General features: G+C 49.3%; 2 protein-coding genes across 2 annotated transcripts in view; one reads left to right on the top strand and one right to left on the bottom strand.

Annotated features, from left to right (window-relative positions):
• Positions 1 to 117, bottom strand: part of TMEM38A (transmembrane protein 38A) — a 24,078-nt gene extending 23,961 nt beyond the window's left edge. The window contains exon 1 of the mRNA XM_008577575.1: positions 101 to 117. Coding sequence (XP_008575797.1) covers positions 101 to 117 — 17 coding nt within the window. The remainder of the gene's footprint in view (positions 1 to 100) is intronic.
• Positions 118 to 922: 805 nt separating this feature from the next.
• Positions 923 to 10,499, top strand: part of SMIM7 (small integral membrane protein 7) — an 11,385-nt gene continuing 1,808 nt past the window's right edge. Inside the window, exons 1-4 of the mRNA XM_008577572.1 lie at positions 923 to 984; positions 1,068 to 1,109; positions 1,612 to 1,664; positions 5,730 to 5,820. Of these exons, the coding sequence (XP_008575794.1) occupies positions 959 to 984; positions 1,068 to 1,109; positions 1,612 to 1,664; positions 5,730 to 5,820 (212 nt within the window). The 5' untranslated portion in view covers positions 923 to 958. The remainder of the gene's footprint in view (positions 985 to 1,067; positions 1,110 to 1,611; positions 1,665 to 5,729; positions 5,821 to 10,499) is intronic.

Here is a 10,499-nt window from a genome sequence, read left to right as displayed (position 1 = left end):
CGCCCCCGCCCGCCAGGCGCCACCCCCGGCCCGGCCCCCCGGGAAAGGAGGGGCGACGGCTAGTCGTAGGGAGCTGGAAACACGGTCGGGTATCCCACACCCTGTCCCTCGGGCCATCGCGACCCCACTCAGCCCGGCGAGGTGGAGGTGCAGGGCCCCCGTGGAAGGCAAGCCGGACCCATCCATGGAGCCCAACCAGGCGGGACGTCCGTCCCTGTGGGACCCATCGATCAGGACCTTGCCCCCACGCAGCTCGATTGGGACCTCCGACCTCTGTGGAGCCCAGCCAGGACCCCCACTCCCTGGTGGGATCCCATCAGTCAGGACCCAGTGCCCCGTGCAGCTCGGTTAGGACCTCCGCCTTCTATGGAGCCGAGTCAAGACCCTCCTGTCCCACAGGGTCGTTCGTCAGGACCCCCGACCCCGTAGGGACCGCTCGGTGGGGACCCCCGCCTCCCGTGGGGCCCAGGAGGACTCCCTTTTGGAGCCCAGTCAGTTGGGAGGCCCGTGTAGCGGGAGAGCACAGGGTCAGGACCCCGCCCTTTTTGCTGCTCAGTGGTCAGAGCGGGGGTTCCCTTTCGCCAGTAACCCGACCCGCGACCCCAGCGTGTGGGAAGAAATCGCTGTCAATCGCAGCCTACAGCTAGCTGAACGTCACGCATGCGCAGCACGCGTCCAATGCGTGACAAACCCGCCTCCACACAGCTCCTCCCCCGCGGGTGAGGTCACACGCTCGTCCCTCTCCCCCCTCACCGACGCACCGGGCTTCCCGTGAGAGGAAGGGCGCTAGCTCCCTCCTCAGGGGGCGTGGCCTTCAGTGTGCGGGACCCTGCCTGCCTTGGCCTTCGATTGGCCCGTCCCTCGTCAGCCTCGTTTTGGGATTGGTCAGTTTGTGATTCTCTCCCCTCCCTCCCAGGGGCTTCCGCTTCCGGTTCTGACGGATGCTCCGGCCGTAACGATGATCGGGGACATCCTGCTGTTCGGGTAATCAGGGGGATCAGAGGCTGGGGAGAGAGGCCTCGACGGCATGGGGGGCGGCTCTAGTAACCATAACTTTCTCTCCGCAGGACGCTGCTGATGAATGCCGGGGCGGTGCTCAACTTTAAGCTGTGAGTAGGCCGCTCCAGGCGGTGACTCCTCCCGGCGAACCGTAGCCCTGCCCCCGCGAGCGTGAGCGGGCCCCGCCCCCTTGTCTCAGGCCCCGCCCCCGCTTCCCAGCCCCGCTCTCTGGCCAGGCCTCCATTCTGGTTCAGTCTCCTGACCTTCCACTGTGTCCCGAGACTTTAAATCCGGACCCTCCGTTCCTCTGCTCACAGTCCAGGAGAGCCTCAGGCCCATTCCCCAAGAAACAGCCCTACCCTGGACTCTCAGCCCGCTGCCAGACCACTCTGTCCACCCTGACAAGTGGTGGCCTGCAGGTTGGCTGTGATTGATGGGGCAGGTGATGGCCCAGAGAGGGACATTGGACTTCCTGCCGTCACACAGCACGTCAGCAGCAGGGCTAGGGCTGAGGCTTAGTGTCCACTGCTTTCTGAGCTGGGTGTTAGGGTCAGGAGACTGAGCAGTCTTTATGTCCCATCAAGAGTTGATGCTGTGTGCTCCTCTTTGTAGGAAGAAGAAGGACACGCAGGGCTTTGGGGAGGAGTCGAGGGAGCCCAGCACAGGTAAGGCCTCTTTCCTGGACCCTGGAATTGCACGGTCCATCTCAGAGAGGACAGGTCTTTCTCACCAAGTCTTTCCCCAGTTTTCTTTTTAATTGAGTGTGGGAGTGAGAGACGGAGATGGGCCTGAGGGTGTTCTGTTTTTCCTGCCCACCTCTGTCACCTACTTCTTTCTCCCACCAGACTTCCCAGATAAGTCAGGACTAATGTCACTTCCTGCAGTTATAATTTTCCTTTTTTTTTTTTTTTTTTTTTAAAGATGACCGGTAAGGGGATCTTAACCCTTGACTTGGTGTTGTCAGCACCATGCTCAGCCAGTGAGCGAACCGGCCATCCCTATATGGGATCCGAACCCGGGGCCTTGGTGTTATCAGCACCACACTCTCCCGAGTGAGCCACGGGCCGGCCCTATAATTTTCCATTTTGTGTGCTGTTATCTGGCTACTTACTGTCTGCCCTTCACCCCTGAGCTCACTATGAGCTCCAGAGAAGCCGGAGCATGTCTTCGTTCATCCCCAAGGTGCCAGCACTCCAGTGCACCTGAATGAATGAATGAATGAATGAATGAGCAGCCTCACAAGTAGTTACTGCTTTCAGAGTGCTGCAGACCTGTTTTGTTTTGTTTTTTAAGTTAGATGCCAACATTAGATTTTGAATAAATCAGGACATTTTATATAATAATTTAGATGTCTGATTTTTTTTTTTGGAAAATTGGAACATCCTGCAAGTCGAGATTTAGGAGAACGCTTAGCACCTACTGAGTAGGGTTGAGAAGCTGGACCCATTGAGGCAGGGCCAGTAGACTGTCTCATACCCGCCCTATCCATCATATTTATGTCATCTCACCTACTTGGTCTCTGCAGGTTCCAGAATTTATAATCCTTGCTGAATTTATTCATGTGACTATTTGGAATCTGGTGGAACCTATATTCATTCATTCATTCATTCATTCACCCACCAAACATTTATTGAGCACCTACTACATGTTGGTCACTGTGCTGCAGCAGGAAACAAGATGGATATAGTCCCTGCCTCATGGAACTTAAAATGGGGTAGGACAGATGGTTCCTAAACAAGGAACAGATGGTGAAGGAGATAATGTCAGGTAAGGATGGCACATGACGGAGATGTAGGATGGTGATGGGGTTGCTCCAGTTGGGGTGTGTGGAGGAAAGGTCCTTTGAGGAGGTGGCATCACAGTTAAGGTGATAGGTGCTGTGATAGAGCATTGCATGAGGATGTGGGAACTCTGAGGAGCAGAGGTTTTGAAGACAGTCCAACAGCTCCTCTTTATTGGGGGCCTGCCCCTGGGTGGCTGCCCTGTTAGGTGCCTCCTACTGGTGTTTTATTCCACCTCCATCCCTAAAAGGTAAGGGTCTTTTCCTCATTTTACAGATGAGGAAAACTGAGGCTCAGAGATGTGGCTTGATTTGCCCTCACCACACAACAAATCGGTGACAGAGTCAGGATTGGAACCTGGGTTTTTCTGACCCCAGAGGTTGTACTGTCAATCACTAGACCGACCATCCATCCAGCAGCCATGTATTGCTTATCTGCTATGTGGAAGACACTAGCAGGCCCTGTGGCTGTGCTCTACAGGTCTGAATAGACTGTGGCGGGTGAGAGATTTGGCACAAGGGCTCAGAAGTGGCTGGAGTGTCAGCAATGGATGGGGATGGCAGGAAGGCAACTCTGCCCTGATCAGGAACTCTCTGCATGCTTCGGGGTCTGCCTCTTACCAGCCAGCTTTGCTGTCCCTCGAGGCTCCTTCCAGCCAGCACCCTGCGCTTGTGCCCCATGTGGGTAGTGCCCCCTGCCCTCCATCCTCTTTGCCTGGCTGACTCCTGATACCATAGTGGCTGCATTTGTTAAGAGCCCCATGTGTGCCAGGTACTGTGCTAAGGTCTTCCCAGCCACCCATCACCCCCATTTACACGGGAGGAAATAGGCACAGACAGTCCAGGGACTGGCCCAGGTCACCTGTGCAGAAGAAGGGCAGAGCCAGCATTTGAGCCGCAGCGCACTCCTGCCCACATTTGAGCTCAGAGCTTGTGCCATCCCTCGCAGTGGCTTCTTCATAACCTGCCCCCGCCGTACACACGCTAGGTCAGGTTCCCCCAGTGTATGTTCAGAGAACACCAGAACGTTCCCAACAAAGTAATCATCATGGTGAATAATCATATGTGATTACTTATTAATATTTGTTCTCCCCGTGGGCTCCTTGGACCAGGGACACCTGTCTTGTGCGTTTCTGTATCCCCTGCACTTGGCTTCTGCTTGGTCAGTGCCTGTTGATGGTGGGAGGGCCCATCTTCATGATCCTGGGCTGGGGGAGGTTCTTGCCAAGCAGCATCTCCCAAACATGGTGGGGACAGACCTGTCTCTTAATGTTTCCAGTTGTGCTGGACTGCATATGGCTAACCCCATTAGTTGGATAATACCAGACTTACCTAAGCCTTGCTCAGCAAGACAATGCACTGATTATGAGCTGGGATGGTGCAGCGATGTTAGGTTGCCATAAAAGTTTCTTTCTTTCTTTCTTTTTTTTTTTTAAAGATGACTGGTAAGGGGATCTTAACCCTTGATTTGGTGTTGTCAACACCATGCTCACCCACTGAGCTAACTGGCCATCCCTATATGGGATCCGAACCCATGGCCTTGGTGTTATTAGCACCACTCTCCCGAGTGAGCCACGGGCCAGCCCTATAAAAGTTTCTGAGCTTGCACTCTGTCGTGTACTTACCGAACAGCCCCAGTGTGTAGATGCTTTGGTAGCACCTTGTGGATCACCTGATCTGGATCCCTACTTTTCACTCTGGAGTGTTAGAGAGGGAGGATGGTCAACTTGAAATCCTGGAGGAAGGTTCTGGAACCCAGGTCTCTGGAGTCTTTAATGGACCAAATTTCCTGCCCTTTTAGAGGTTTCTGTTCTTGGCATCAGAGGAGATCAGAGGAAGTCATTACCAAATAAACCTCCCATTTGACTTGCCCAAATTAGGATTATTTTAATTGCAAACAGTACAAACCCAGCTCAAGGTGGTTAAAGCAAATTAAAATGTGCAAGAGTAGAATTGTCTTTAGGCACCCTTGGGTTCCAGTCTCAAATCAACCCTCCAGCATCTGACTGCTTTCCACTCTTAATTCTCCTTTCTTCTGTGTTGGTTTCACCATCAGGCTGGCTTGTGTGGGCAAAGATGACCCTAGAGCAGAGGTGGCATGTTTTTTAAAGGACCACATAGTGAATATTTGAGGCTTTGTGGGCCATATGGTGTCTGGTGCAAGGATTCAACTCTACTATTATAGTACAAAAGCAGCCAGAGACAGTATGTAAATGAATGGGTGCGGCCATGTGCCAATAAAACTTTATTTTATTTTATTTTTATTTTTATTTTTATTTTTTAAAGATGACCGGTAAGGGGATCTTAACCCTTGACTTGGTGTTGTCGGCACCACGCTCAGCCAGTGAGCGAACCGGCCATCCCTATATGGGATCCGAACCCGGGGCCTTGGTGTTATCAGCACCACACTCTCCCGAGTGAGCCACGGGCCGGCCCTAAAACTTTATTTATAGACACTGAAATTTGAATTTCATGTAATGTTTGTGTCTCACAAAATATTCTTTTGATTCTTTTTTTTCCTGTTTAAAAATGTAAAAACCATTCGCAGCTTATAGGCCATACAAAAACAGGTGATGGGCTGGATCTGGCCTGCAGGCTGTAGTTTGCAGACCCCCACTCTAGTAGTCCGAGCTCACATCTTCCCAGCCCAGCAAGCCTGGCAGAAAGCAAGTGTCTCTTTCCCAGGGCTGACTACGACTGGACAGACTTGGGTCACATGCTCCCGGAGTCAATCAGGCTGTGGGGCTTGGTGTTCTCAGGGAGTTGGTCAGTGGTAGCCACAGCCTGAGTTCTGAGGGTGGGGAAGCAGAAGAGACCCAAGGAAAAAGCCAGCACTGTCACTGGAAGGTGGGGGCAGAGGGTGTGGGATGGGAAGAAATCACAAAAGCCCACTGCCACGGTGACAGTGGGCATGTTAGCTGTGCCATAAAAGTGCTTTCTGACTTTCCAGGTGACAACATCCGGGAGTTCTTGCTGAGCCTCAGATACTTTCGGATCTTCATTGCCCTGTGGAATGTTTTCATGATGTTCTGCATGATCGTGTAAGTCTGGCCTGCCTGTGTCCTTCAGTGTCAACTCCTCAGCATCATTGTCCATTATGACCAAGATGGTCATCCTCTGTCCTTTCAGTCTGCACTTCTGTGTCATGCTTTCTGCTTGCAAAATAAGAACTCTGAGAAAGTGAAGAACCTAGGACTTAAAGGGGTTAAACTACACTGACATGGCCCCCACTGGACCAGGCTGTAGCTTCACTTGGAACATGGTGTTCTCCAAGTCTGGGCTGTGCCTGGCACTTCGGCAGGGGTTGCCAAGAGATGCCTTCCCTGAGCCCGTGGCCTGTCACCTCTCGCCAGCTCTGGTGTGTTTAGCATATACTTGGCGGCTGCCATGGTGGAAAATGTGGCTTCAGTGTCCACTGTGCTGGCCAGATGCTGCTCCAGCCTTGCTGGAAGCCAGCAGAAATGTATTCAGACCTTATTTCTGTTTTTATGCCTACTTTGGTTTTCTCATTAGACTAAAAAAAAAACTCCAAGCATATTGCTTTTTCTTCCACCGTTAGGCCCATAGTTCTGATACTGCTGTTAATGAATTGGAGATTCACAGTAAGTGGACTCAGGGAAAATATGAGAGGAGAATCTGGTGTTTTTGGCCTCACTGCGTCCATCCCCACATGCTTCCCCCCAAAAGGAAGAGGACAAAAAGTTGTCTACTCCTGTGCTGCCACACCTTTTTCCAGTTCTGCAAATGGCAGATTTCTTCCTGTCCTTCAGGTCTTGACTTAAATGACACCTTCTCAGAGAGTCCTTCCCTGACCACCTGTGAAACTGGGAGCTGCCCTCCCATTTGCCACCTCCCATTCGCTGTCCTAAGTGACTGAGATGCTGAATTTGGGGTTGCTAGGTGACCCTTAGGCCAGCCCAGTGGCTGTTTGAGGAGATGATTCCAGGATTTAGGAGATCTGAGGAAGAGAGGGTTTCACTGTGTCTCTAGCAAGTGTTTTAGAGCCCAGGAGGAGGGCCAGGATGTATTCCTAGAAGGACCCTTCTTAAGGTGTCCTCCTTTGCCAGAGAGGATTAGGGAGCATGGATGAGCCCTACCCAGGAACAAAGAGGGCTTGTGAAGAGATCAAGGAATTTGCAGAAAGGTGTAAGAAGCATAACCGGGGCTAACAGAAAATGGAATCGTGTTGGGTGACTACTCCAGCCTTTTGTTTCTCTAGGTTCCCATTCCTTGATTCTGGGCTGATCTGGGGTTGAAGCTGGGGCCAAAACAGCCATAGTCCTTGCCTCGGCGAGTATACAATGTGACAGGTAGGGCACGGACAGAAAAACAAGCAAATAGGAAACAGTCAATTGTGAGGTGGCAAATGGGAGGGGGGCTTCTAATTTCACAGGTGGTCAGGGAAAGGCTCTCTGAGAAGGTGTCATTTAAGTCAAGACCTGAAGAACAGGAAGAAGTCTGCCATTTGCAGAACTGGAGAAAAATGTGGCAGCACAGAAGGTAGCATGTGCAAAGGTCCTGGGGCAGGGACGAGCTTGTGTTCCTCATTCTGTTCTTTTCTGTGCATCCTCTCTTGTCTGACCAACTTCCTTCACTCCCTCATTTGCTATACTCTGACCAGAATGGTAGCTTCAGGCTACGTGACCTCCCAGCTCCGCTCTCGAAGACCAGCTTAGTCAGTAGCCCAGCATCCTGATTTCATTCCCTGGAAGCAGAGACCGATTGCCTACCTTGGTGTCACTCAGGTCTAATTGGGTTGGGGGTTCTTGATTCCAGCGTAACCACTTATGCCACGGGTCAGGAAACCACAACTCATGGGCCCAATCTACCTGCTGCCTGTCTTTGCAAATGGAGTTTTGTCGTCATGAAGTCATGCTCATGTCTGTGGCTGCTTTTGTGTCACAGCAGTAGAATCGAGTCCTTGCGACAGAGACTGCCAGGCCTGCAAAGCCTAAACTATTTACTCTGTGGTCCTTTACAGAGAAAGTGTGCCAACCCCTGACCTAGGCCAACTCTTTCAGTGAGGGATGTGGTTGAAGTAAGAGTCTCTCCAGAAAGGACTCTCAGGGAGGCAGCGACTGGCTTTCCCGGGATATTAAAAAACTGGAAATCACCTAAATGTCCAAGAACAGGGAAAGGGTCAGATAGCTTGAAGGACGCCTGTGCACCCAGCTGTCACGATGCCATCACTGATGATGTGCTGAAAAATTCTGGCTGCACAGGGAAATGTTTTGAAAGTGACGAAGGCCAGGTGACAGCCGTATGCAAAGGCTGACTTCAGCTGTGTGGCTTGCACACAGTAAACATGGAGTAAACACTGAAGCGTGTGAGGGAAATCCTGTCCAGCGAGGGAGTTGGAAGGATTGTCCAGATGGTCTACGGAGGTGACTGTGCTTCAGTTGCTGAGAAAGTTAGCGGGGCCCAGGACATGGTTTGCTATTTCTTGTGCCCTCTTCTGTATTGTTGCAGCTGAGCTACTTTGGAAATTTTAAGAAGTCAGGACAAACGTGAAATACAGGGAGAAATGCCCCTGAGTGTTTAGAGATCAGTGTTACTGATATCTGTAACTAACTTTGAAACACATCAGAAATACATTAGATGGATAAGTGAATAGATACGTGATAAAACAAAGTGTTAATTGCAGAGTGTAGGTGAGGTGCATGTGGGTACTCACCCAGCTGTTCTTTTAACTTTTCTGTATGTTGAAATTTGCATAATAAAATATTGGAAGGGAGGGGAGTTAGGGAGAAAACAAGGATATGAAATCATGGAGAAGGATTTACAAATAAAAAGTAGAAGTCTGTCTTCACAATTCAGTATTTTATAGTATATTCGCAGGATTATGCAACCATCACCACAATCTTAATTCCAGAACATTTCCATCACTCCAGAAAGAAGCCCTGTCCCCATCAGCAGTCACTCCCCGTTCCTCCTCCTCCAGCCCCTGGCAACCACTAATCTGCTTTCTGGCTCTATGCATGTGCCTGTTCTGGACATTTCATATAAATGGAGTCACATATTGTGTGGCCTTTTGTGTCTGGCTTTATTTCACTTGATGTGATGTTTTCCAGGTCCATGCATGTTGTAGCGTGTACTTTATTACTTCTTATGGCTGAATAACATTTCGTTGTACAGGTGCATCCCAGTTTATTATCCATCCATCAGTTGATGGGTAGTTGGGAGGTTTCAATTTTTTGGCTGTTGTGAATAATGCTCATATGGACATTCACATACAAGTTTTTGTGCAAACTTAAGATTTTAGTTCTCTCAGATATACACCTAGGAGTAAAATTGCTGGATTATATGGTAACTCTATCCTTTTGAGGAATCACCAGACTGTCTTCCAAAGTAGCTGCTGCGTGTCACATTCTCACCAGCAGTGTGTGAGGGTTCCAGTTTCTGCATATCTTTGCCAACTCTTGTTATTGTTAGTCTTTGGATTATAGTCACCCCGGTGGGTGTGAAGGCTTTGATTTGCATTTCCCTGATGATTAGTGATATGGAACATCTTTTCAAGTGGCCATTTGTACATCTGTTTTAGAGAAATGTCTATTCAGATGCTTTGCCCATTTTTTAATTGGGTTATTACAGAGTTGTAAGAGTTCTTTTTATACCCTGGATACCAGTCCCTTATCAAGTATGTGCTTTGCAAGTATTTTCTTCCATTTTGTGGGTTGTCTTTTTACCACCTTGATGGTGTCCTTTAAAGGACTAGAGTTTTTAATTTTTTTTTTTTTTTTTTTAAAGATGACCGGTAAGGGGATCTTAACCCTTGACTTGGTGTTGTCGGCACCACGCTCAGCCAGTGAGCGAACCGGCCATCCCTATGTGGGATCCGAACCCGGGGCCTTGGTGTTATCAGCACCACACTCTCCCGAGTGAGCCACGGGCCGGCCCAAGAGTTTTTAATTTTGATAAGTCCAATTTATCTATTTTTTCTTTTTGTCATGTGTGCTTTTGGTTTTATTGTTAAGAAATCATTGCCTAACCTGAGGTCACCAAGATTTATGCCCAGATTTTCTTTTAAGAGTTTTATAGTTTTGCTTCTTATGGTTGGGCCTGTGATCCATTTTGAGTTAATTTTTGTACATGGTGTCAGGTAGGGGTCCAACTTCATTCTTTTGCGTGTGGAGGTCCAGCTGTTCCTGAACCAAGTGTTGTTAATATTTTCAGATAATCTTTTTGTTTCAAAATGAGTTTAGATTTGGGGAAATGTTGCAAAGATAATAGAGAAATTCTTGTATATATCTTTTTTTAACAGCTCTGGTTTTCCCCTGTAGGGCTGTGTCATAACATATACCCATTCTCAAACCTGATGCGTTTATATTGTTTCCAGTTCTGTGCTGTTCCACATTGTCTTCAGTGAACAGAGTTAACTGTAATCATTTGTTTCTTCAAAGCTCTTGTTTTATTCATGAAAGTCACCACTGACTTGCAATAACAGAAAATGGGCTAAAACATCACACATTCATATGCAGTACAGACAGTCCCCAACTTCGGTGGATTTTTTTTTTTTTTTTAAAAGATGACCGGTAAGGGGATCTTAACCCTTGACTTGGTGTTGTCAGCACCACGCTCAGCCAGTGCGCGAACCGGCCATCCCTATATGGGATCCAAACCAGGGGCCTTGGTGTTATCAGCACCACACTCTCCCGAGTGAGCCACAGGCCGGCCCGGGTAGATGGTTTGATTTAGGATTTTTCAACTTTACAATGGTGCA

Source organism: Galeopterus variegatus, unplaced genomic scaffold, assembly GCF_000696425.1.
Source record: "Galeopterus variegatus unplaced genomic scaffold, G_variegatus-3.0.2 Scaffold1543, whole genome shotgun sequence".
In the NCBI taxonomy this organism is placed as follows: domain Eukaryota; kingdom Metazoa; phylum Chordata; class Mammalia; order Dermoptera; family Cynocephalidae; genus Galeopterus; species Galeopterus variegatus.
This window is presented reverse-complemented; position numbering and strand designations above follow the sequence as displayed.